Here is a 26,434-nt window from a genome sequence, read left to right as displayed (position 1 = left end):
ACATGAGGTTGGCATTCCTGCAGGCCGTCACATGTTAAATGGAACAGCTGGGCCCTCTCCAGTGGACCCCAAGCCTCACCACTGCCTCTTGCATGTGCCCAGCCCTGTCACTCATTCACATTGGCTGCCTGGCCCTTGCAGGCATCTGTGTATGCAGCCCCGATCCAGAGAAATAGCTGGTCCGCCATGTCCTCCAGGCATCTCCCTAAATGTCTCAGCAGAGGATTTGCTAGATATGGGACAGGAGTAAAACAGCCTGCCTTGAAGGAGGGCGGGAAGCTGTTGTGCGTTGACAAAAGTGTCACACACCCATGTGCCCCAGCAGTTTTCCAGTCTGAGAGTGGGAGTGACATCCTCTTGTGACTGTTGGGGATCTTCCTGATTCATGGCTGAATGGATGGCCATGGCATCTCTCCACAGGGTGGCCTGAGGGTGAACATGTGGGTCTTCTCCAGCCTCAAGCAGGGGACACACTCCATCCCTTTTATTCCTCATCATGGCGATAATAATTTTATCCCAGAAAAGTTTACAGCAAATACCCACCTTGGCTGTGAACAAAACGAGAACTATATATGCACACACACAGACACACGGAGGAATGGGAGGAGTGGGGGTTGTTGTGTGATTGGTTGATTCTAACTGTATGATCTGTGCCAGGCCATGTGAATAAGGTAGCCTGCTCTGTGTCATTATTTGCTAGACACCTGTTTAAAGTTGGAAGACAGTTGCCAAAAGGGTGACTTTAACTTTGCTTTTTGGCAGGGTCACAGTGGTTAAAGCCATTGGCTGTTAACCAGAAGGCTGGTGGTTCAAACCCACCTAGTAGCACCACAGAAGAAAGGCCTGGTGACCTGCTTCTGTAAAGATTACAGCCAGGCAAACCCTATGGAGCAGTTCTCCTGTAACACATGGGGCATGAGTCGGAATTGGCTTGATGGCAACAGGTTTGGCTTCTGGCTGGGTTGGTGGTCTGTCGTTAAGGATACTTTTTAACAATGGTAATAAAACCCTGTCCACTCGATCATTCAACAAACCTTTGCCGAGCACCTGGACACCAGCAGGATGCTGGGACATAGTATTGAATAAGGCAGACAGGGGTTTCCCTCACAGAAGATGAACCAGCCCTCAGTTATGGGCCATGGGAAAAGCCGATGTCACCCATCAGGCAGAGGGAAGGGCACGTGAAGAATCCCAGAGGTGGGGAGAGGCTCGTTGTCCGGCAAAATAGAAAGGAAGCTGGTGGGACTGGAGTGGAGTCATGGGAGTGCAGAGATGGCCAGTGATGACTTCCTTGGTTCTTGTCAGCTGAAGCATCCTGCAGGTCGTGCTGCTAGTTCAGCAACCGGAAGGCTCAGCGCCTGGAGCCACTGGAACACAGCCTGGGGTCTGCAAGCCTCAGGCCAGGTCACTTGGCTCCTCAGGTCGGTGTGAGGTGTGTGCCTAGGTGTTGGCTGAGAACTGCCTTCCCATGACCTTGCTCACCAGGATCACAGCTCTGCCTAGAACTTTCCTTGCCTGCAGATTTCCAGGCCTCCTGTAGCCATTGTCAGCACCTGGGGTTTTCTGAGGCAGTGAGTCCTTGGTATTTTGTTACCCACTGGTGAGAGTGTGGGAACTGGGCCCTTCTGGTTTTCATTTCCCATGTTGTCTCACAGACCTGGCTGGAGGTTATAGCTGCAGAGTCAGTCTTGTAGAGCTGGGCATTTGGGGAGGGTGGGGTCTGTATTTGCTGGTGGTACAAATGGTTTGTGCTTACCTCAAAAAAAAACAAACCAAACTCAGTACCATCGAGTTGATTCTGACTCATAGCAACCTCATTTGGGTTTCTGAGGCTGTAAGTCTTTACGGAAATAGGTTGCCCAGTTTTTCTAAGGCAGGGTGGCTGGTGGGTTTGAACCACCAACCTTTTGGTGAGCAGTCAAATGTCTTAGCACTGTGGTTCACACCCATCCAGTGGCGCCACAGAAGAAAGCCTTGACAATCTGCTTCTGTAAAAGTTAGAGCCAGGAAAACCCAGTGGAGCAGTTCTACTCTGTAACACGTGGGATCACCATGAGTCAGAATGGACTCAACAGCAGTGGGTTTAGTTGTTCGGTTTCATGTTGCAGATTTGGGTTTGCCTGGAATCTATTAGGAAACGCTGCAATTGAAGCCCCCCGGTCTGAGTCACCTTCTTGGCCCTTAAGCATTGCAGACCAGTCTCAGATGTGGACAGGATCTAGGTAACTGTGGCAAGGGTTAAAATGAAGGGGAAAGGGCCATTTTTTAGTCAGATCTAGATTGGCACTGCCCAGTAGCACTTGCTGCAGTGATAATAGTGGAAATGTTCTTTGCATTATCAGCACAGTAGCTACTAGCCACGTGTGGTTAGTGAGCCCTTGACCCATAGCTAGTTGGATGAGGAACTAAATTTAAATTTCAGTAGCCACAGTGACTAGTGGCTACCATATTGGGCAGCCCAGGTTTAAATAATCCCATTGGAAGACTGTTGTGTTGTTAGGTGCCATCCAGTTGATGTTTGACTCATAGTGACCTACTGTGACAGAGTAGAACTGCCCCATAGGGTTTCCCAGCCTGGGAGCTCTGGTAGCGTAGTGCCTAAGGCACTTGACTGCTAACCAGAAGGCTGGCAGTTCAAACCCACCAGCCATACTCCTTAGAAGGAAGGTTGGGCAATCTACTTCCGTAGTGGTACCACCTCAGAAACCCAAGGAGGGGTCGCTATGAGTCAGGTCTGACTCAACAGCACATAACAACAACAACAACAACAATCTTTACAGGAGTAAATGGCCAGGTCTTTTCTCCTGCAGAGCCACTAGATAGGTTTGTACCTCTGACCTTTTGGTTAGCAGCCGAATGTTTAACCATTATGCCACCAGTGCTCCTGATTGAAAGCCTGAGTGGCAAATGTGTTGATATACCCACTGCCATCCAGTCGATTCCAACTCATAGTGACCCCATAGGACAGAGTAGAACTGCCCTGTAGGATTTCCAAGACTAAATTTTTGCAGAGGCTGACTGCCACATCTTTCTCCCATGGAGCAGCTGATAAGTTCAAACTGCCTTTTGGTTAGCAGCCCAGTGCTTTAACCACAGCACCACTAGAGCTTCATAACTCACTGTCACCGAGTTGATTCTGACTCAGAAACCTCCATTAGGTCTCTAAGACTGTAAATCTTTTCAAAAACAGACTGTCCCATCTTTCTTCTGCAGAGTGGCTTGTGGCTTCAAGCTGCTGACCTTTTGGTTAACCACTATACCACCAGAGCTTTCCAGAGCTCCTAAGTGTTGCCATATCCAGTATAAACTGTAATGCCAGTCCTGAGTAGGGGTGGAAGTGCAACTTCTTCCCGCCGGGTTGCTCTGTTAGCGTTTGGCACTGCCAGGTTCTGCTTGTGTTTGTTGAGGATCTCCCGATCACATGAATAGATCTGGGTCTCCTTCTAGCAGCTCAAGAAATAATTGCCCTGTTCCCCCCACGACTTTGGAGGATGGCAGGAGTTGTGAGCATTTCATGACACTGGCATACTTTGGTGGGGGGCAGAAACTGCCTTGTGTTTTCATAACCTCAGGAAGTTATCAACTCTGTGTGAAGAGACTTTCTACATACTCACCAGAGCTGATTTGGAAGGATTTTCCCCCATGAGCCCATCTGATCCTCATCCCTCTCCATGCTTTAGGTGGGGATGCACTCCCCATCTTCCAGATGAGTAAGTTTAATAAGGGGAGGTCAGTGGTGCAAGGCTCCACAGCTAGTATGGCAGAGCTGGGATTTGAACCTATGTCTTTCTGGCCACAGAATGCAGGCTTTTCCTGAACAACTGTGTGGCCCATGTCCTCCTCTGGACTGAACTCTTCTGGTGCCTTGAAAGAGGATGTGACTGTTGGAGACAGATGACTTGGAGTTCTGCCCTAGAGAGGGAGGAGCCCATGCAGGGAGTGACTGGAGAAGGCCTCCTGGGGAAGGAGGTAGGCCATGAACCAGCAGAGATGAGAGGGAAGAGAGAGTGTGTCAAAGAAATCTTGCCAAGAAAATGGGCTCTGAGCAGCCATCCAACATATACTTGTCTCTGCATCTGGAGCACTGGAGAAGAAGTTAGCCCAAGAATCGGAGAAGCACCTGAACTACAGGCCCAATGGCCTCCATGAACCGCTGTGTCCTCTAACATGAGACCAGAAGAACTGGCCAGTGCCTGGCAACCATTGCCCAACAGTTCAGTTATGGATCCTGATGAACCTGCTGCCACTGAGTCAATTCCAACTCATAGCGATCCTGTAGGACAGAGCAGAACTTCCCCATAGGGTTTCTAAGGATGTCATCTTTACAGAAGCAGACTGTCACATCTTTCCCCTCCATGGAGCCTTTGGTAGGTTTGAGCTGCCAAACTTTTGGTTAGCAGATGAGTGCTTTAACTGCTATGCCACCAGGGCTCCTAATTGGATCTTGACAGAAGGGGAAAAATGTGGAATTTCACAGTCCCAATGAATCCAGACTGATTGGATCCATTGAGGCTGGGGGGACCCCTGAGACTATGTCCTGGGATACTCTCCAAACCTTGTAACTGTCCCTAGAAGTCATCTGTAAACCACAACAAAAAGGCATTTAGCTTAAAAAAGAATGTCACCCTTAAGTAATGTGCCTTAAAAACCAAAAATGATTTGAGGCCAAAGGGACAACAGTAACTAAAGCCTAGACAAGAAGTTGAGGGGCAGCGAGTCTAAATTAATGGGGGTAAAAAGCTAGAGCAGAAACACCGAGAATGTTGACACACTGTGAAGAATGTAGTGTCACTGAATAATATGTGTAGAAATTATTAAATGGAAGCATGTTTTGATGTGTGTATTTTCACCAAAAACAAAAGCACATTTTTAAAAAAAAATGAACTGCGTGCCCAGCCCTCCCCTGGCTCCCTGCTTCTGGAGCAGTGACCCCACTTGTCTCTTTTCTTTCAGCCCTTTAACCATGGACACAAGGTGGCCAAGTTCTGTTATGCAGACAAGGTGAGTGCCTGGCAGCATTTGGTTGCTGCTCCTGCCCTGCCCTGCCCTGCCCTGCCCGCTGCTGACGTGAGGGTGGGCATGGAGGTGGACCTCAGTTGCTACTTCCCTATCTGGCCACGGGTAGGGTATGGAGTAGGGCTAGCACTGAGAGGGCCATTGTTTGCGTGAGTGATTTAAACAGGACCAGGCATGCAAGGGCTAAATTGAGCCAAGTGAGAGCTGCCTTGGCCAGGCCTGGGGCATACCTGACATGCCCAGAGCAGTAGGGCAGACCCTGGTTTGGAGATGAGGGTTGATTCTGGGAGGCTCAGTGAGGGAAATTAATAATGGATGGAAAGCCAGGCAGGGAATTGGCATCAGGGAGGCTGGTGAGCAGGGACAGGGTGACCTGTGGCAGGGGATCTGGGGGTTGGTTTGTATGATACCTGGGATGCCAGCAGCAGAGGTGTGTCTCAGGCTGGGGTTTTACGCTGGCCAGAGCAAGGGAAAGTCCCAACCTTGGGGGCTGGAGGCTCTGCACGGTAGGCAGTTCAGGGGCACAGAGTTTCAGGAATAAGGTGAATCCTGATTAGACTTTGTGAAGAAGCTGGAGCATGTTTAACAGCTGAGGGCTAGGGGCCAACTCCTTGGCATGCTGGCTGCCCTGGCAGGTCACTCAGACTTCTCTAAACTGGACACAGGACAGTCATTGAGCCTGGGGTGACCCAGCTGGATGTGGGGCACAGTGTCTGCCGCTGTGGGGACGAGGATTGAGGGCTGAGGGAGCCAGGGGTCTTCCCTGGATAGAGAGTGGCCTCCTGGATGTCTCCCCCTTGCTGACTTCTCAGGGACTCTCTTAGCAGCAGGGAGGAAGCCTCTAACCTTGTCCTCTCTCACTTAGGCCCTGCTCAACAAAGCCATTGAGGCCGCCCTGGTTGCCAGGAAAGAGTGGGACCTGAAGCCTGTTGCCGACCGGGCCCAGATCTTCCTGAAAGCAGCAGATTTGCTGAGTGGGCCCCACAGGGCTGAGATCCTCGCCAAGACCATGGTGGGACAGGTGAGGTACATTATGGGCAAAGCCAGGGTGAGGGAGATGGGCATGCCCCATTCACTTCAACCCACATCAGCCAAACAGCTTCGGGGTACCAAGCTCAGCTCTGTGTGCCAGACACCCAGAGATGTCCTCAAGGGACAAGGTCTATGAGAGGGGACAGGCACACACACTGAGAAAAGGTGGGGAGTGTTCTGGGCCTGCATGTCCTGCCCTGGAAATATCCCTGCCCTGCCTTCTCTGCTGTCCCTGTCTAAGACCAGGCCCTCGTTATGCTTAGCCTGCACTATGGCCATTGGACCGTGTAGTCCTCCTGTCGCCAGGACTGGGCAGAGCCCTGCAGCCCTGCCCATGGTCTTTCTCACACCTCCAGCAAGTCTCTCTGTCATGCACAATCAAGTCCCAAGCCCTAGAAAGACCCTTCATTTCTGACCTCTGTCCAGCCCTTCCCTGCCAGTTTGGATTTAACAAGACTCCCTGGACACACTGGTGTCCTTAGCCCCCTGCCTTTTCTCACAGTGTCGCCTGCCTGGGTGAGTCACTCCGCCCTAAGGTCAAGCCCAGAAAATCACCTGCTTCATGAACTTCCTGAACCTTCTTGGGCCTAAAGGATCACTCCTTCTCCCATAGTACGTTGTTCGTTCATCAGTTACAGCACAGATCATGTGGAAGGATGAGGAACCCTAGTGGTGTGATAGGAGCTCTGGTGGCATAATACCTAAGGCATTTGACTGCTAACCAGAAGGCTGGCAGTTCAAACCCACCCACACCCTGGAAGGAAGGTTGGGCAATCTACTTCCATAGTGATATCGCCTCAGAAACCCAAGGAGGGGTTGCTATGAGTCAGATCCAACTCGACGGCAGTGAGTTTGGTTTTGGTTTTTGGAGTGGTGCAGTGGTTTAAGTGCTTGGCTGCTACCCAAAGACTGGCAGTTAGAACACCCAGTGGCTCTGCTGGAGAAGTGGCCTGATGACCTGCTCCTGTAAAGATTATAGCCTGGGAAACCCAATGGAGCAGTTCTCTATCCTATAGGGTCACTATGAGTCAGCATTGACTTGACGGCACCTGACAACAACAAGGTATTTATTGTTCCTTTATGAGCTTTTCAGGGACAGTAATCATGGATTAGAGCTCCTGGGTGGTACAAATGGTTAAGTGTGCAACTTTTAATCAAAAGTTGGGTGAGGCAAACCAAAGGTCCCTCAGAAGAAAGGTCTGGTGATCTGCTTCTGAAAGGTCACGGCTGCCCAAAACCCTGTGGAGCCCAGTTCTACTGTGAAACATGGAGTTGCCATGAGTGGAATCAGCTTAATGGCAACGGGTGGTGGTGCTGGTGAAATCATGGCTCAGTGAGGTGGTGCAGTGGTGCAGTGGTAGAACTCTCGACTTCCATGTGGAAGACCTGGGTTTGATTCCCAGCCAGTGCACTTCATGAGCAGCCACCACTCAACCTGTTAGTAGAGGCTTGCGTGTTGCTATGATGCTTAAACAGTCTTCCATGGAGTTTCTAGGCTAAGACAGACTAGGAAGAAAGGCCAGGTGATCTATTTGCAAAATAAGCAGCCAGTAAAAATCCTGTGGATCACTGTGATCTGATCCACAGCTGATCATGGGCGTGGTGTGGGACTAGTCAGGGTTTCATTTCCTTGTGCATTTCCTTAATGAGGTTGCCATGGGGCAGGGGCCAACTTGATGGCGGCAGCTAACAGCAACAGCAGTCATGGCTTAGTGTTCTCAGTCTTTTTCTGGGCCTCATGTAATGTGTTTATGGAGTTGCAGAATGGAGCTTGATAAATGTGTTTAGAGTAGATGCACGTTGAATGAGGCACAGCACTAGGAGCCCAGAATGTACTGGGCAAAGGGGCTGGGGGAGAAGCTGACTTCACCATCCTAGGACCTGAGCCTGATGGTGTAAGCCAGCCTGGGTTTGTGAAGGGCAAGTTATGGAAGCCAGGACCCAGGCTCCCATTTAGGTCAGCCCACTTGTACCGTCCTGCTCAGCCATCCCTGTAGGGAGAGCCCCCTGCTGCACAGAGGTGGTATAACAGCTCCATACCCTCATTCCAATCTAGCCCTGGGCTCCAGTATCTCCTTTGATTCCCTCAGCAACCCTCTAGGTTGGGTATCCAGCTCTGGAATGTTGTGAGTAAGTCACATATGGCAGGAAGAGATACACTCATACACACACTCTAAGATCAGATTAAGCTTTATTTAGCTAAAGGAGCCCTGGTGGCATAGTGGTTAAAGTGCTTGGCTGCTTATCAGAAGGTCAGTGGTTTGAACCCACCAGCTGCTCTGCGGGAGAAAGATATGACAGTCTGTTCCGTAAAGATTTACAGTCTTGGAAACCCTATAGGGCAGTTCCACTCTGTCCTGCAGGGTTGCTATAAGTTGGAATTGGGTTTTTTCTTTCCTTTTTTTTTTTTTTTTTGGCTAAAGATAGAAGTTTGTAGGAAGCTCAGTGGCCACACAGCCAGGTGTAGCACAGCTGAGGTCAACTTTTCTGGCCCATGTCCCCAGTGTCTGCCAAGGAGGACCTCATCCCAACCCAGAAGAGCCCATTCCTGCTGCCTAGATGCCTTGTCCTGGGCTCACATTTGCTGCCATGGGGAACAGATAGCCTAAGGGAATATTGACTGTCTTGTGGCCTCCTGGTTCTTGGCCCAGGCTCCCTTAGTGAGGCCACATACTCATCCCAGGGGAGAGAGCAACCAGTGTCCTGATAACAATGTCTCTGCCTGCCCTGGTCTTCCAGTGCCCCGAAATCCCTGCCCAACCCAGCCTAGCTGTCCCCATGCATGCTGATATGCCCCTTTGACTGGATGTTCTGATCCAGACTTTAGTCTGAGGATCCTGATCATTGATGCATTGCCCTGTACCACCTTTCAGAGTTACTGTGAGGACTCAGACTTTGTGGGGAAGTGCCTGGTGCGTGGTCCATGGTGGTGGTGGTTGTTAATGACGAGAGTTGACTCTGACTCCCGGTGACCTTATGTACAACAGAATGAAATGTTGTGTGATCCTGCGCCATCTTTACAAACACCAGCACGTTCCAGCCCATCATGGTGGCTTTTGTGTCAATCCATCTCATCAAGGCTGGCCCTCTCTTTCAGTAAACGTGATTTCCTCCTCTAATGATTGATCCCTTCTGATGACGTGTCCAGAGCAAGCGAACCAGACACTGTTCTGTTGTGATCTATAAGATTTTCATTAGCAAACTTTTTGGAAGTAGATTGCCAGGCCTTTCTTCCTAGTCTACCTTAGTGTGGAAACTCCTCTGAAACTTGTCTACCCTGGGTGACCCTGCTGATATTTGAAGTAACAGTGGCAAAGCTTCCAGTATCATTGCAACATGCAAGCCACCACAGTGCAGCACATTGACAGATGGGTGGTGGCAGGCTGTGGTAGGTGATCAGTAAATGCTCCTTACACCCATCCAGGCCCTGAGGGTCATTCTGCCCATAAAGTGAAGTGGTGGTGCAGCTCAAGAGTCAGGTCTCCTGAGACAGGCCCTGGTCAGCCCTCTAAATGCTGACCAGCCCCTGCGATGGCCAGGCGTGATGCCTTCTGTGGGCCCAGGGTTCAATGTCAGAAGAGGGCTAGCAGCAGCCACACACCGTTAACACTGGTTCAGGTTTCCACATCCTCTCTGACTCCCTTGCCGGCTCCCTCCACAGGGCAAGACAGTGATCCAGGCAGAGATTGATGCTGCGGCGGAGCTCATCGACTTCTTCCGCTTCAATGCCAAGTTCGCTGTGGAGCTGGAGGGCACGCAGCCCATCAGTGTGCCGCCTAGCACCAACAGTGTGGCGTACCGGGGGCTGGAGGTATCTGCACGGATAGGGACAAGGGAGGGGCTGCCAGACACCTGAAGCTCCAACCTCACCACCGCCTCTGTCCCCAGGGCTTCGTGGCAGCCATCTCCCCCTTCAACTTCACTGCAATCGGTGGCAACCTGGCAGGGGCTCCAGCCCTGATGGTGAGCTGGTGGGCTGTGGTTGGGTAGGAAGCTTGCGGTCATCCTAGGCTTGGCAGGCAGGGCCACAGGTCTCAGCCTCAGGTTGTGGGGACAAGCATAGAAGGTGGAAACAGCTTGGGGCAGTGGAAGTGCTTTGGGCTTAAATCTCATCTAAGGTTGGATGATTCCAGGCAAGTCCCTGAACTTCTCTGAGGTACAATGTCCTCATCTGTAAAGTAGAAATAATGAGAAAGCTTACATTAGAGAGTTGGGAGGATTGAATGAGACAGTGTGTATGGCCTGTCTTAATACCAGTGTGGGCTTAGTGTGTGTGGGGATTGCAATTAAAGGTTGGCTGTTCCAAGAGAGGCCTAGCAGTCTGCTTCTGCGAGATCACAGCCAAGAAACCCTATGGAGCAGTTCTATTCCATCCCACATGGGGTTATCCTCAGTCAGAATGGACTCCATGGCAACAGCTTTGGTTTTGGTGTTAGTAACGAGGATCATTATAGCTCACCTTTGCGTGCTAGTGTATGGCTAGTGCTGGCCCTCATTTAATCCTCTCAACAGCTCTAAGAGGTGAGCACTGTGTTTATGCCTCTAGGTAGGGAAACTGAGTCACAGAGCAGTGGCTTTTTTGTCTAGGTCACACAGCTAATAGATGATGGGGCAGACAGGGATTCAGACTGAGGCTGTCTCAGGACCAGGGGCTTAAAGTCACTGGACTCCATTGCTGAGATCCAGGTGATGGTGGCCATTGTCCTTGAGCCCCCACTCTGGTGAGGGAGACCCAGCCCCTGACCATAGAAGGCCTTGGTGGCTTCCCACGGAATAGTGGGAGAAGGAGGCACAAAGGGCTCTGATGCTTGGGTGTGTGCAGATGTGCCTGCCCAGGACATCCCTGTGCACTGTGTACATACAGATGTTGGCACAGGCTTCTGGAAAAAGGGTGCCTTGGCCAGAGTGTGGAAGCAGACAGGGTGGGGTGTGACCTCAAGGACACAGGCTTGTGGGACACAGTGTTGGACACTTAGAGGAGTGAGGTCAGTTGAGGGGTGAGGGGTGGACATCCTGGCTGGTACAGGGGCCTATCACAGACAGGTACTTTTGGCCAGTCCTAGGGAGCTGAGGGCAGGTGGTGGTTTGAGGTGAGGGATAGCCATGGTTGGCGGTCAGTTGGCTGGTGCCCCCAGCCTTGTACATCATCATCACACCTCTCGGGCAGGGCAACGTGGTCCTGTGGAAGCCCAGTGACACTGCCATGCTGGCCAGCTATGCTGTCTACCGCATCCTCCGGAAGGCGGGTCTGCCCCCCAACATCATCCAGTTTGTGCCAGCAGATGGGCCCTTGTTCGGGGACACCATCACCAGCTCAGAGCACCTCTGTGGTATCAACTTCACTGGCAGTGTGCCGTAAGTGCTGGAATGTGGGAGGCACAGTGGCACTGGGGAAGGTCACTGGGTAACCACCTTGTTACCTGCTATTCAGGGACCTGGAGCTATGAACTCGTAGGTCAGCCACTGACTATTCCCCTGCCACCCACTGTGGCTGGGCGTGAGCGCTTCATACCTTTGAGCTTCTCTTTCTTCACCTGTATGATGAGGAGATGATCCTTACCTGGCAGAGTTAGTGTGAGGCTCAAACGAGTCCGTGAATAGGAAGGAGCTTTGGGGCCAGAAGTGCAGCCTACAGATATCTGGCAATACTGATTTTGGTGCTGCCTTGGCCATTAGAAGGGGCAGGAGGGAGCTTGGGATGAATTGGAAGAGGAGAGTAAGGAAGGCTTCTTGGAGGAGGTGACACCTAAGCTGAGAGTTGAAAGCAGGAGTTGGCCAGGCAAAGGGGAGAGGATGGCAGAAGCATGTACTAGGAGAGGGAATAGCCTATACCTGGGCAGAAGTGGGGAGCTCTGGTGGCGTAGTGCCTAAGGCATTTGACTGCTAATCAGAAGGCTGGGAGTTCAAACCCCTAGTCACTCCTTGGAAGGAAGATTGGACAATCTACTTCCGTAGTGATACTGCCTCGGAAACCCAAGAAGGGGTCGCTTAAGTCAGAACCAACTCGACAGCAGTGAGTTTGGTTTTTATTTTTTGGTTTAGGCAGCAGTGCATGTTGTACCCTGGGGATTGGAAACAGGCGTCTGTGGCTGGAGTGTGGAGCTCTGGAGCCAGAGGGTAGATGGTGTGGATGAGACATGGTTTGAGATGAGACAGGAAGCAAGCAGCTGCCCAATTGTGAGCATCTCTTGTTTATTCCCTCACTCAGCAGGTTATTTCTTTAGCTCCTGCTGTGTGATGGGCACTGCTCATAGACAAGGTCCCAGCTCTCAGGGGACGTAATCTAGTGACTGCAGAGGGTCTTTGTTACTGTTGTTAGATGCCATCAAGTTGATTCCAACTCATAGCAACTCCATGTGACAGAAAGAACTGCTCCATAGTGGTTCCTAAATTGTAATCTTTACGGAAGCAGATCATCAGGTTTTTCTGATCAGAGCCTCTTGCGGGGGTTTGAACCTCTAGCCTCTCAGTCACTGAACACTTAGCTGTTGGGCCACGAGGGCTTCTTGCAGAGGCTCTTATGGGTCTGCAAATGAGTCTGGACTTTATCCTAAAGGTGACAGGTGCCACTAAAGGTTTAAGCTGGGTAAGTGGCTTAATCAGATCTCCATGTCAAACAGAGCTTGCATATGGGGGCCCTCAAAATGGTCCCCGTAATAAGCTGAAATTTCTTTTAGCCTCTACTAGTTGGACTTTAGGAGCTCTGGTAGCATAGTGCCTAAGGCACTTGACTGCTAACCAGAAGGCACGTACTTCAAGCCCACCAGCCACTCCTTGGAAGAAAGGTTGGGCAATCTACTTCCGTAGCGATACTGCCTTGGCAACCCAAGGAGGGGTCGCTATGAGTCAAGTCCGACTCGATGGCACATAACAACAACAACAGTTGGACTTTATAAAATTAGGACAATTTCTTATACAATCCACATGCTGGCTTTTCTTGAGAAACTGGTCACCCTGCCCACCCTGCGCCTCCATTTGCATGTGGTACCATTGGCTGGAGAGGAGCAGGCAGGCTCTAGTTCCCCACTGTCCCCACCAGGGGCTGGGTTTCCAGATACCTGGTCACTTCCTTTCCCTGCCTGGCCCCCTACAGGCCCTGGTTCGCACCCTCTAATCTGATGACCTCTCTGGTGCCGTGTGGAGAATTCTCTAGTAGTCAGATAAAGAGATTTGTTGGGAGGCTGCCTGCATCGAGGGGAGGGACAACCCTGGCCTTGGTCCGGGTAGAGACAGTGAGAACAGAAAGAAGTGGGCTGATTGAAAGGAAATAGAAGGGAGACGTCGTCATGGGGATTGGCTGTCCATGGGGTGAGAGAGAGGCGGGGAGTGGGTGAAACGTTGGACTCTGGCATCAGTCCCTCACATGGGTGCCGGAAAGCAAGCAGGAATTATGAGTTGGTTACTCTGCATGTGAGGAGCCAGTGGTTATCAGGTGGAGATACCTGAAGGCAACTGAGTGTCCAGGTCTGAAACTTGAGGTTCTTTTAGGTCTCCCTGGAGCTTCTGGCTTTGCCCCCCGCCCCAAGGCTTGCTAGGCAGTGCTGGCAGCATTAAAATTGCTGAAAAATAAAAAACAAACAAACTCACTGCCATCAAGTCGGATCCAAATCATAGTGACCCCTCCTTGGGTTTCAGAGGTGGTATCGCTACGGAAGTAGATTGCCCAACCTTCCTTCTATGGAGTGGCTGGTGAGTTTGAACTGCCAGCCTTCTGGTTAGCAGTCAAATACCTTAGGCACTACACCACCAGAATTGCTGAGTAGGGTCGTTTTCCAAAAGACCCGCTCTGCTAGCTGTGGGCCCCACGGGGCCCTGCCGATTAGCGGGCGGCACCGGCCTGGCCCCCATTTGCCATGCTCTGATGAATGGCAGGCTTAAACATAGGAAAGTCATAAATTAGTATTAGCTACTGTGTCACTGGCTGCCAGGTGATTAGCATTTTTATTGTTTTGTGGTGCTGAGGTTGGTCACACTCAGAGCCCTGGGATGAGGTGCAGACCTCCAGGGTGACAGCTCCAGGGCGGGGGCCTGAGCTCCCTCTCTCAGGCCCCTCCTTGCTTTGGCTGCTTGAGCCCAGGAATTGGACTGCAGGTGCTCCTCCCACTGTAGGGACAGTTTGCCGTCAGGGACCCACAGGGTGTCCAGCCTGTCTGAGGTACTTTCTCCCAGTAGAACTAATCACATACGAGCCCTGCCAGGTGGGAATGGTTTCCTGTAGTTCCCATATGAGGAATTTGAGGCTCAGACCACACAGCCACGAATGAACCAGGACTCAGCCCTGCACCCTTTACCTTCCAAGCCTGGACATCGTCTCCTGCACTGTCTTGCTTCCCTTCTCTCCCTCCCGTTAGGATCAGAATGTAGGCTGTTCTAGCTGCTGCCATCTATCCAACCCCCACCCCCAGCAACCCCTGCCTGCCTCCTGCTGGGTTGCTGACTCTGGTGCTGCCCCCTGGGCTTTTCAGCCCCTTCCTCTGGTGGACCTCCCAGTTGCCCTGCTCCCCACCCATGGGACCCTCACCCTCTCCGTTTCCTGAACCCGATTCCTTGATCCCCACTCTATCCTTCCCTGGTTTCAGCACCTTCAAACACCTGTGGAAGCAGGTAGCCCAGAATCTGGACCGGTTCCGGACCTTCCCACGCCTGGCAGGAGGTAAGAGTCTTTCCTCTGCCCCTTCCCTGTGGCCCTAAGGATCCCTCCCTGGACAGCACGAAGAACCATATGTCAGACGGCTCTGTGGAAGCCAAGAACTGGGGGTCCTTAGGGACGGAGCCTCTGCCTGATGGCCCTCAGGAGGTCATGCAGTGCACCTGTTGTTGTTTTGTGCCATCGAGTCGGACCTGACTCATAGCAACCCCTCCTTGGGTTTCCGAGGCAGTATCACTACGGAAATAGATTGCTCCATCTTCCTCCCGAGGAGTGGCTGGTGAGTTTGAACCACCAGCCTTCTGGTTAGCAGTCAAGTGCCTTAGGCACTACACTACCAGAGCTCCCAGCACACCTAAGCCTTGGGATATGCATTTGTTCATTCATTTTCTCATTCAGCAGATTAGGCGGTATCTGCCCGGCATTGTTTTGGATGATTGGATGCAATGAGAGAGTCACACACAGCCCCTACCCTCCTGGACTTAAATTCCTATAGTCAAGGCAAGCAATGAACAGGTAGATGAGGAAATGTCATTAGTGAAAAGACCTCTGAAGAAATAAAAGTTGGAAAAGAAGTCAGAAGTCGAGGCCAAAGGGGTGGGTGTGGCAACTTAGGGTGGTCGGGGCAGCCTCTTCAAGGAGGCAACCTTTATGAGTTGAGACCTGAGCAGTGAGAAGCTGGCAACCGTGCAGGATCTGTGGACGAACTGTCAAGGCAGCAGCACTCTGTGTTAGAACTGTCCATGATGACAGAAGCATCCCGGTCTGCGCTGTCCCGACGGCAGCCTCCAGCTACACGTGGCTGTTGCACTTGAAATGTGGTCAGTGTGACTGAGGAAGGGACATTTTTGTTTCTTTTAGTTTTAGTTAATTTACAGCGGCCAGTGGCTGCTGTATCAAATGGCTGCCGTTCTGGCAGAGGGGACTACAAATGGGAGGGCTGTGAGGTGGGGCAATGTGCTTGTATTTGAAGAAAAGAAAGGCGGCCAGTGTTGTGTAAGGTTTTATCCTAGAAAATTAATAGATATTTAGGTTTGTCATGTATAAACTCAAGTCATTGCAAGACATGCAAGTAAGACCTCACAATATTCATTTAAAGCCAGAAAATCAGAATTAACAGTCACAGGGTTAGTTCAGTGGTTAGAGGTCAAATCTTTAGACTCTAGGGTTTTACCTTTAATAAGAGGTCTCAAGAGGAAAGGTTAGCCACAGCTTGGACTTGAACTTGGTGGAGGTCCCTTGTAGCTGGAGGCCAGGGTTAGGGCAGCAGAGAGAATGCCGGTTCATCTCTGCCTTCTCTCAGTGAGTGAGCAGAAATGAAGGGTTAATATGTGTATTTGTCACCTTGGCACCACATAACAAGGGCCATTATGACATTAAAGAGTAGCATGGTTAGTTCTTTTCTGCAGGGTTAGAGAGTAGCCACATGACACGTCTTCAAGGTTAGAGATTAGGGAGGTTGTTTAGATTGATGTTATGTTTCTTTGTGATGCCGGGTCAGTGAATTTAGGGGTTACATTTGTCACATATTTCATATGCTTCTATGTCTCTATGTCCAAGTTCAGAAAATTTCTAAATACCTTTCTTAGGACTCACAGGTTTCTAATGATGTATAGTTAATGCTAGAGAACCTCACAAAGGTAGACATATTTCTGTTTCTAAGTTCATATTTTGAGTGATGATACTTATGTAGTTTGAAAGCATCATAATGACTTACAGGATCTGAGAGCATCATAAAAACACACAGAATACAGTGTAGCTGGGGTCATGAGAGAAAAGAGGATGATAAGGTAAGGGGCTGATAGGCTGGCACAGGCCAGATCTTGTTGAAATCTTAATTTTCCCACGAAGACAGTTTCCTGGTCAAGAAAATCAGGCTCTGTGTTAGCAACGCACAACTTATTCCTGCAGGACTTCTCAGAGCCTTTAATGCTCTAGGTTGCAGTGTACAATCTTTAGGAGCGAGGCTAAGGTACAGTGTTTCCCAAATTCATTAGGCCATGGAACCCTATTTTTCAGAGACCCTGTGGACCGAGAGTCTGGGATACTCTCTGGGAAAGTGCCCTGGTGCAGAGGCCTCGTTTTCTGGACGGGAAGGCCGAGGCCTAGAGAGAAGGGCTTGTCCAGGGTCACCCAGCACATCGACAGCAGAGCTGGGCTGGTGGTTCAGTGTTCTTGTCCCTGAGGATGAGGTGGGGCCCATGAGGTGCCTGGACCCCCTCCTTGAGTTGCTGGTGGCTTTGATGGGGGTGTCTTTGGGATGCACTGTGGCATTTCTGACTTTGAACCCCCTGATGCTCCCTGATCTGACTTTTCCTAGATGGAGGACGATCAGCCCCTTCATAGAGCTGCGCTCGGTTTTCTCTTCAGAGTGTCCCTCCCACCTCCTCCCTAAGGCTCCAAGAGAGCCCACTGCTTACTCCCAGCTGGGTGACCTTGGCATGTGATTACATTTCTCTGCCTCCGTTTCCTCACCTTTAAAATGGGCCTGATAATAGGAGACTGCTGTGAGGCTTCAGTGAGACAAATAAAGCCCACGAGGTGCCCTGAGCGGAGTCTGGCACTAGGAAGTGGTCTGTGACCATGAGCAACTGTCAGCTGGTGTTTTGAGTCAGGAAACAGAAGCCTGGAAGATGAAGTGACTTGCCCGAGACTATCTCATGCTAAGTAAAGTAGAAAGTGGTTTCCCACTGTGAGTAAAGAGAAGGGGCCCAGCCTGGGCAGTTGGCATGGGATCGAACTACCCCCTCCGCCATCACCTAGAAAGCTGTGCTTGCTTCTGGGGTGGAGAGGGCACAGGATTGGCTGTGGTCTCTCCTCTGCTTTTATGTTGTACAGCTCACCTACCCCAGGCCTTGATTTGCTCATCTGTATGATGGAGGGGTTAGACTTAGTGATGGCTGGTACCCTATACCCTTGCCTGGCCTGTTTCCTGTCTGTAGAGTAGGTGTGTGAGCCTGGCTGATCAGTTGCTGGGGTTTTGTCCAGCTCCGATTCCATGCTTTCCCCAGCCCTCGTCCACTCAGTGCTGGGGGCTGACCCTGAGGCCCTGTGGACAGTGCTTGGGGCTCTTAGCTGGCCGGTAGAGCTGGCTTCCCCAGGCATTCCCCACCCCCTGTCCCCACAGAGTGTGGTGGGAAGAACTTCCACTTTGTCCACCGCTCGGCCGACGTGGACAGCGTGGTGAATGGGACCCTGCGCTCAGCCTTCGAGTACGGTGGCCAGAAGTGCTCTGCCTGCTCCCGCCTCTACGTGCCGAGCTCTCTGTGGCCGCAGATCAAAGGGCGGCTGCTGGAGGAACACAGCAGGATCAAAGTGGGCGATGTGAGTGTCCCCCGCTGTGGCGCAGTGGGGGGCTGATGGGATTGGGCAGCTTGGCAATGAGAGCATCCCGAGAGGCCTGTGCGGGCGGGGCCGCGGGTGTGGGGCGGAGGACTCGTCTCAGCCTGCGGGTGACTGGTCTGTCTCTTCTGGTGTCTCCCTGGCCTCCAGCCTGCAGAGGATTTTGGAACCTTCTTCTCCGCAGTGATTGATGCCAAGGTATAGGGCAGGAAGCAGGGCGTTCCTGGGGGGTGAATCCTGGACTAGGGAGGGAGGAGGGGGAGGATGAGACAGGGACCCTTGACCCGAGGACAGCCCAGCCCCACTGCTTTAAGCAGGGCAGCTCTGTAGCCATGCACACGTGCACACACACATGCACACACACACGGCTTTAAACAGGGCAGAATCATCTGTAACCAGAGAAGCACTCATCTCCCACACACCCTGGAAGGCTCAATAGGCCCCTCCTGAATGCGTAGTGTACATACACACACATGCACACACCCATGTACACACATGCAAATAGGCACACATCTGCATGCATGAACCTAAGTGCACATACATGTGCATTTTCATGTAGACATATATAACTGTGTGTGTAGACACTCATGTAGGTCTACCCACATAAGCACAGGCACATCCACAGATACGTAGGCACACACATGCCTGTATGCATAAATGTAGGCACACATATGTGCATGTACACATGAATATCCATGTACGTGCTCATGTATATGTAGCTGTGTGTCAGTCTACAGGCATGAACATAAGCACACATATGCACACACACACACACACCTGTTTACTTAAACAGAAAAAGATGTGGCCATGCATATGCCTATATATAAATATAACATTTATAAAAATATATAGTTATAAATGTATTAGGTATACTATATAATAACTTAAACATATTTTAAATATAAAATATGCAAATAAGATATTTACACATATGTACACAGTCCCTGGGTGGTGTTGATGGTTAAGTGCTCTCCTGCAAGCCACAAGGTTGGTGGTGAAACCCACCCAGAGGCGCCTCGGAGATAGCCTATTGATCTGCCTCCAAGAGATCACAGCCTTGAAAATGCTGTGCCCTGCACAGTGAAAACAATTCTGCGCTGCACCTGTGGGGCAGCCATGAGTTGGCATCAACTCAGTGACAGCTAACAGCAACAAGAAGATATCTTTCAAGTTGTAAACACTTGTTCTCGTGTTTAGTTTATTATTTAAGAACATTTGTTAACAGCAAGTTAAACATTCCATCAATACCACTTGAAAACAAAATTTTTGTTTGAAAGCCGATTGAAACATGTTAAGTACACCTATATAGTTCTGTTGTACACACACTGATACACACTCACCCCCCCATATTCTCCCCCCTACACACACTCACCCTCACACACATTCTCTCTCACATAACCTGTTTGCTTAAACAGAGAAAGATGTGGCCATGCATATGCACACGAACACACCCCCCACATTTTTATCCACACACTCATCCCTACACACACATTCTCACGCGCACACACACACACATCTGCTCTTGTCTCTGGTGTGGCTCAGCCGGATCTGGCTTTTGCCCTCTCCACCCTACCCCACTCCCAGCCACCCCATTTCAGAAGGTGGCCCTTCAGGAGCAGGGGTTTCAGGTGTGAGTATGTGGAGGGGCTGCTAGAATGGTCTCCCAGCAGCTCTAATACCTTCTCTTCCCTGCCCCCCAGTCCTTTGGCCGTATCAAGAAGTGGCTGGAGCATGCCCGCTCCTCACCCAGCCTCACCGTCCTGGCTGGGGGCAAGTGTGACGACTCTGTGGGCTACTTTGTGGAACCCTGCATTGTCGAGAGCAAGGACCCTCAGGAGCCCATCATGAAGGAGGTGACTGGGCGGGCAAAGAGGGGGCCAGATGGGACCCGGCATCTGGAGCCCAGAGGAAAACAGTCTCATCTAAGCACATCATATAGCTGGGTACTTTCAGAGTGACAGATGACAGGAGTGAGGTGCTCAAAAGGGAAAGTTTCACACCAGTGAGAGCAAGGCCAGGTACTAAGCTCAGGCGTTGTCCTTGACCTGGATTCCACTGCCCATAGCAGCCTTGGTGACTGCAGGGATGATGGACTCACTGTGGGCTGACGACAGCTAGGCACCTGACTGAGATGAGGTGTGTCCTATCATTCACATTTTATAAATGAGAATAAGGTGAAGAAGTCAAGGCATTTGCCCAGGTGGCAGCACAGGGTTGGGGACTGCTAGGGATGAGGTCTTCCCCCAGCCCCTTAAGGGAGTGGGGACCATGAGCCCTCTGGAGAAGGGTTCCCAGGCCAACAGCTGCTGGAAGCCTCCTATTTCTGAGGGCCTGGCCCCTTTACTTTCCAGGTGTGGGCTTGGCTACAGGGAGGGCCAGAAAGTTCCCTTGGCTCTTCTGCCAGGTTAGGGTGGGGTGGGCAGGGCAGGGCATGAAGACATTCCTGTGCCCGGAGAGAAACCAACCAAACCAAACACACTGCCATCGAGTCAGATCCAACTCACGGCGATCCTCCTTGGGTTTTTGAGGCAGTATCACTATGGAAGTAGATTGCCCAACCTTCCTTCCAAGGAGTGGCTGGTGGGTTTGAACCACCAGCCTTCTGGTTAGCAGTCAAGTGCTTTGGGCACTATGCTACCAGAACTCCCAGAGGGAACAGGTAAGGACTGGTCCTTCTTAAGGGCTGAGGTCAGGGAACTAGGGGGAGGGAGACCATGAGCAGGGAGACTAGGAGGGCTCAGGCCCTGGTCCTAGTGCAGGGCCTGACCCTGCAGCTTCTCTCCCAGGAGATCTTCGGGCCTGTGCTGACCGTGTATGTCTACCCGGATGACAAGTACAAGGAGACGCTGCAGCTGGTCGACAGCACTACAAGCTACGGCCTCACGGGGGCAGTGTTTGCCCAGGATAAGTGAGTGGCCAGGGTAGCTGCAGTCCCTTCTGTTCTAAATCTGATGTTCTTGCCCCTGCTGGTTCTAGTCCCATTCCACCCCTGAGCACCTGCTTGGGGGCTGTTCTGGCATTGCTCTCATGGCCTTGCTGCCTCCCTGTTTTATCCCTGTTCCCCTTCACCTCAGCACTGACAGGCAGGCTGCCCAGCAAGGTACTGAGAGGCAACTGGCTATTTGTTGAGAATATAGATTCTACAACTCCTGTGTGGACCCCTGAATCTGAATCTCTGTGGACTGGGCCTGAGAATCGGTCCTTTAGGCCAGTCCCCCGACTCTGATGAGACTGAGGAAGGTGATGACCCCATGTGCACAGAGGGAAACTAGGTTACTGCTGGTCTTGTAGAGATAATTCAAACCTGGGCCCCATGATGCTGAAGCCATGGCTTTGCATTTTCCTTCCTCCAGCACTTGGAGGTGGGACTAAACTTCAAGGAAGGAGTAGGGGTCTAGGAGTCCGCATAGCTCCCAAGGGACAGGAAGATTAGAACATGTGTGTCCCTCCCTGGATCTAGCCCTGACCCATGTGTGCTTCATAAATTGCCCCATTCCATCCTTGCAGCAGCCTATGAGCAGGTGAACTTACTCCCTTCACAGAGGATGAAGCTGAGTCTCAAGAGATGCTAAGCAACCTGCCCAGGGACCCACAGCAAGTGTCTGGCCAGTGTTGCTTGTCCCAGGCTTGGCCTAATGTAGGCTGCAGCAGGGGTGTCAGGGGCTGGGAGACAGAGGGAGGCTGGCTGCCCTCTAATTGCCCCTCTGCCCCTGTAGGGACATTGTCCACGAGGCCACAAAGATGCTGAGGAATGCTGCCGGCAACTTCTACATCAACGACAAGTCCACCGGCTCAGTGGTGGGCCAGCAGCCCTTCGGGGGAGCCCGAGCCTCTGGTGAGTGAGTCCTCCTTCCCAGAGGGGAGCCACATTCTTAGCAGAAGACCTTCCTTCATCTCAAGGGTATTAACAGTCATCGGAATAGCACCATTTTCTGGGCACTCACTGGGTGCCAGGTACTGTGCTAGGCCTTTGAGTCACACTAACAGGTTCAGTCCTCTCAACAACCTCGTGAGCTAAGGTACTGCTGTTATTATCCTTGTTGGACAGAGGAGGAAAGCGAGGCCCAGGGCGGGGAAGTGACTTGCTGAGGGTCACATGGCTAGGGAGTGATGGTGCTGGGAGTTTGGTTCCAGCACCCATACTTTTTATTACTATGCTTGAGGTCACTGAAGGACAGCTCACTCCATTTTGCACATAGTTTGAAAACTGAGGCTCAGAGAGGGGTGATGACTTGCCAGAGCTCACAGCTGCGCAGTGGCAGAGCCAGGGCTGGAACCCAGGTGTCCTGACTGCCAGTCCAGTGCTCCCTGCCTTGCAAACACCCTTGCTGCCATGGCACGTCCCTGCCTGTCACTTCCTGCCTCAGCCAACTCAGGCCGTGTATACTGGGCATGGATATGCCCAATAGCCTCTGGTTTCTGTGAATGTTTGGTTCTAGCTGAGCCGGCCCCTCTCACCTCAGCAGCTTTGAGGCACATCCCTCCTGTGCCATGCCTTCTGTATGTCTGTCTAATGTTCTTCTAGTGCCCCAAGCTGGGCATGTGTGCAGGGCAAGCTTGCTGCCCACTGCCCATGCTGGTGCCCCATTTATTCCATCACCTCCTCCTCACCCCTTTCCCATCTTCCCAGAACCATTGAATCTTGTCAGACAAACACTGAGCTATCTTTTGACAGGCACCAATGACAAGCCTGGAGGGCCACACTACGTGCTGCGCTGGACCTCGCCCCAGGTCATCAAAGAGACCCACCAGCCCCTGGGAGACTGGCGCTACTCGTACATGCAATGAGCTCACCCAGCGCTTCCCACCACCCACCTGTCTATCTGTCCAGACGACTGACTTCTGATTACACTGGTGTCCCGTCCCCGCCCCCCAGCCCTTCTATCCAGCTTTTCCTGGGATGGCCCCTTTCCTAGCAACAAGGCCAGAAACCCCTCGCCCCTCTGGCCTGTATTCTGGCCCTCCTGACTCACTGCTCAGGGGCAGGGGCTTGGCTCATGAATCATGCTGGGGAGGAACAGGGCTGCTGACCTGCCCCTGCCAGCTGTCCTAGAAATTCCCTCTGGTAGGTGGGACCTTAGTGCCTGGCTGCCTCTCCATCTGTTTGATTCTCTCCCCTGTACTAGGGCCCAGGGACTACAGAACCTGGGAAATGGAGGTAGAGCAGCTCCCAGGGTCCTTGGGGAAAAGGAGGCAGCTCTGGGGCTCTTAGCAAGACTTCTGACCTCAGCCCAGGCTTGCCTCTGAGGCCACCTTGCCTGCAGGGTTAGGAGTGCCCCAGGGTGGCCTGCAGGTCTGGCGAACGATGCTGTATGGTACAAGGGACACCGGTGGGCTGCCCACCGTCCTCACCATCCCTGAGCCAGCAGGTGCCTCTGCCCAACCATACGCCTTAGGTGCCCATGTGCCTTTCACCAGGATTCCTGGCTGGCTCCACGTGGTGAGCTGAGGGGGCCCTGAGGCCCACTACCACAGTGTGAATGTGGTGGTCCTTCCTGTGATTTTGGAAAACCTGGGGAGGGAGGCTTCATCCTATGTCGGCCCTCCCTTAGCTCCTTTGGTCCTGCCTCTGGAGATGGCCGTGCTCAGAGCCTGCATTGATGAGCTTTGCCAGCAGAGCTCAGCTCAGTCCCTACTGGGCAGAGTTCCCTATTTAGGCCCAGACGGACACAGCCTCACCCTCTCTTCTCCCAGTAACCCCCCACCCCCACCCCACCCTGGGCCTAGCCTTGAGTTCCAGAGGTCGGCAGTTTGAACCCACCAGCTGCTCCATGGGAGGAAGACTGCTGCTTCCATGAAGATTACAACCTTGGAAACCCTGTGGGGCAGTTCTACTCTGTCCTATAGGGTTGCTGTGAGTCAGAATCAACTTGATGACAGTGGATTTTGAAAGCACTGGGCCCTCCTCAGAGAACTCTGGTGCGGGACTGTGGGGCCATTCCCAAGTGCCACCGCCTTACTCTGTCCCCATGGTCAGTGAGGCATGCTGATGCTGTCTGCTCCCCGGGCAGGGCCAGGGCAGGCAGCCCGAGTGGGTGTGCTTGGCTCAACTAGTCCCACACTGTGAGGTGGCAGCAGGATTTGGCCTGCTGCCACCCAATAAAATGCCTGTTACTTCGTGAAATCAGTGGTCTTTCTGGTGGCGTTGTGGGAAGTGGCCAGTTTCTCCTAAGTCTGATGGCATTGGTGGTGCGTTGTCGGGTGGGAGCACAATGTCATCAGGGTGATGGAAGGAAGGGTGGGACTCCCTGCTAGAGGTGTCTGGGATACTGGAACCAGATGGGCTGGGCTCAAATCCCAGCTCTCTGCCTCCCAGCCCTGTGAGCTTCAAAAAATTATGTAATCTCTCTGACCTTCCGTCTCTTCATCTGTAAAATGAGGATGCTAATACCCCTTCCCTTAAATAAAGTCATAGAGGTTGATGAGATACTTCATGTAAAGTGCATGGAACAGTGCTGGGCACATAATACGTGGTTCTAAAATGTTACCTATTGTTGTCGCAACCACTGTTAATGTGTACTGTATTTTTATGGAAATAACATGTATTTTTATAAGCATTCTATGCTAATTTTTTTTCAATAACGCGAAAAAGTTAGCGTGACATGCTTATGAAAATATATCACGGGAGGGAAGGGGTTGGCAAAAAAATTATTATGTGCATTATTTGCATAACAGTACAATACTAAGGACTTTGTTTTCTCCCTCACAACATCCTTGTGGAGTAAGCTGTCTGCTCTGCCCCCATTTTGCAGATGAGGAAACAGAGGTACAGAGAGGTTAAGGGAACTGCCAAGGGGCTCAGCAGTGGTGTTGCTAGGATATAAATCCAGGTCTGTCTGATTCCAAAACCCATTCTGTTTCCTCCAAACTGATGTCCATACACGTGGTCCACACATGTGGATCTTGGAAATATCTACTTAGTGGCCAAGTGATAGCTTGGTGGAAGCAGTGTGGCCAGTTAGCTCGATCCCAGAATCAGATTCCAAGCCCATATGGCCTGTCTTAGTTGGAGATTTCTAGAGAAACAGAGCAGTAATGATAGATAGATGTTAGATAGATAGATAGATATTTACTTCAAGGGATCGACTTACGAAATTATAGGTTAGACAAAAGCCTTGCAGACTTGTATCCCAAGATCCAGACATCAGGCAATGGAGGAACTGCAGAGGGCAGAGGGAGCGAGTTCTACCAAAATATTTAAGGTCTGCGCCCTAAGGAAACACTTTCAGCTGACTGATTAGATTACATTATGGAAGGTCATTACATTGTGTGAGATTACAATATGGAACAGCAACTAGTCTAGTCTTTTACCAAATCACTGGGAACCCTAGCCTAGCCACACTGACATGTGAAATTAACTATCACATGGGTCAGCTGACTTTTAGAGGGAAAAGTATGTGTTGGCCAGCCTCCACCCAAAGACAGAATTTCCTAAAACACATTGACACCCCCTGTCTGAGTGTCTTTTGACTAGGGCTGTTGGTTTGGAGGGTCTCAGTGCTGGGGGAGGGGATGGAAGGTTTTACCCCTATTGATCTCCCCACCCTGACTCACCCAGGGGATGCTAGTGATTTGTGCAGAAAGTTTGACTCTGGGCAAAGCTGGCCCTGTCTTGAAGCCCATGAGAGACAGTGCCCAGGAGCAAAGGCAGTATCCAGAACACTTGGGCTGAGCTACCAAAAGGAAGGTTGGCAGCTGCACTTCACAGTTAAGGGGCATGCAGGCCCTGTTGATGTTTTTTTTTGTTGTTGTTGTTACTGTTTTTTTCTTTTTTAACATTTATTGTGATTTGGGTGAAAGTTTACAGAGCAAATTCATTTTCCATACAACTGTTCATACACAGTTTGTTTCATGACGTTGATTGCAATTCCCATAATATAACAGCTCTCTTCCCACTTCCTCACTGCGGTTACCTTTTCTCTGTGTCCTCCTTTTTCATGGATCCCTGTTCCCCTGAGCTTTCTCCCAGTGCAAATGGTCCCCCTTCCTTCTCCCACGGTTGATTGTTCTCAAGAGTGTACCTACCTGGTGTAAATGTTCACCTTATGTGCCTGCCTATTGTTTGCCTAGAAGCCACGGGAGTGAGTTAAATTCTAGGTCCAAAAGGTGAGTAGGGGCCATAGTCTCGGGGGTTTCACCAATCTCTATCAGACCAGTAATCCTGGTCTTTTTTATGATTTTGAGTTTTGTTCCACATTGTTCTCCCATTCTATCCAGGATCTCCTGCACTGATTCCTTTCTGAGTGGTTGACAGTGACAGCCAGACACTGTCTAGTTCTGTTCTCATGATCATGTAGGCCAAGGTTCACATAGTCCTCTAGTCCCTTGGATTGTTTCCATGCGTCTTAGGTCTTCTTCATTCTTTGCTCTGGATGAGGAGAGACCAGTTGTTAGATC

The 26,434-nt window shown here is 51.3% G+C and overlaps 1 protein-coding gene across 1 annotated transcript in view; it reads left to right on the top strand.

Annotated features, from left to right (window-relative positions):
- Nucleotides 1-22,825, top strand: part of ALDH4A1 (aldehyde dehydrogenase 4 family member A1) — a gene marked incomplete at its 5' end in the record, with an annotated part of 28,030 nt that extends 5,205 nt beyond the window's left edge. Inside the window, 12 exons of the mRNA XM_042780259.1 lie at nucleotides 4,954-5,001; nucleotides 5,882-6,037; nucleotides 9,710-9,859; nucleotides 9,937-10,011; nucleotides 11,216-11,403; nucleotides 14,628-14,701; nucleotides 17,823-18,019; nucleotides 18,188-18,235; nucleotides 19,738-19,890; nucleotides 20,824-20,945; nucleotides 21,754-21,872; nucleotides 22,713-22,825. Coding sequence (XP_042636193.1) covers nucleotides 4,954-5,001; nucleotides 5,882-6,037; nucleotides 9,710-9,859; nucleotides 9,937-10,011; nucleotides 11,216-11,403; nucleotides 14,628-14,701; nucleotides 17,823-18,019; nucleotides 18,188-18,235; nucleotides 19,738-19,890; nucleotides 20,824-20,945; nucleotides 21,754-21,872; nucleotides 22,713-22,825 — 1,443 coding nt within the window. The remainder of the gene's footprint in view (nucleotides 1-4,953; nucleotides 5,002-5,881; nucleotides 6,038-9,709; nucleotides 9,860-9,936; nucleotides 10,012-11,215; nucleotides 11,404-14,627; nucleotides 14,702-17,822; nucleotides 18,020-18,187; nucleotides 18,236-19,737; nucleotides 19,891-20,823; nucleotides 20,946-21,753; nucleotides 21,873-22,712) is intronic.
- Nucleotides 22,826-26,434: the final 3,609 nt, after the last annotated feature.

This window comes from Orycteropus afer, unplaced genomic scaffold (genome assembly GCF_000298275.1).
Source record: "Orycteropus afer afer isolate SDZICR_OR568_19922 unplaced genomic scaffold, OryAfe1.0 scaffold00031, whole genome shotgun sequence".
NCBI classification, from domain to species: Eukaryota; Metazoa; Chordata; class Mammalia; order Tubulidentata; family Orycteropodidae; genus Orycteropus; species Orycteropus afer.
This window is presented reverse-complemented; position numbering and strand designations above follow the sequence as displayed.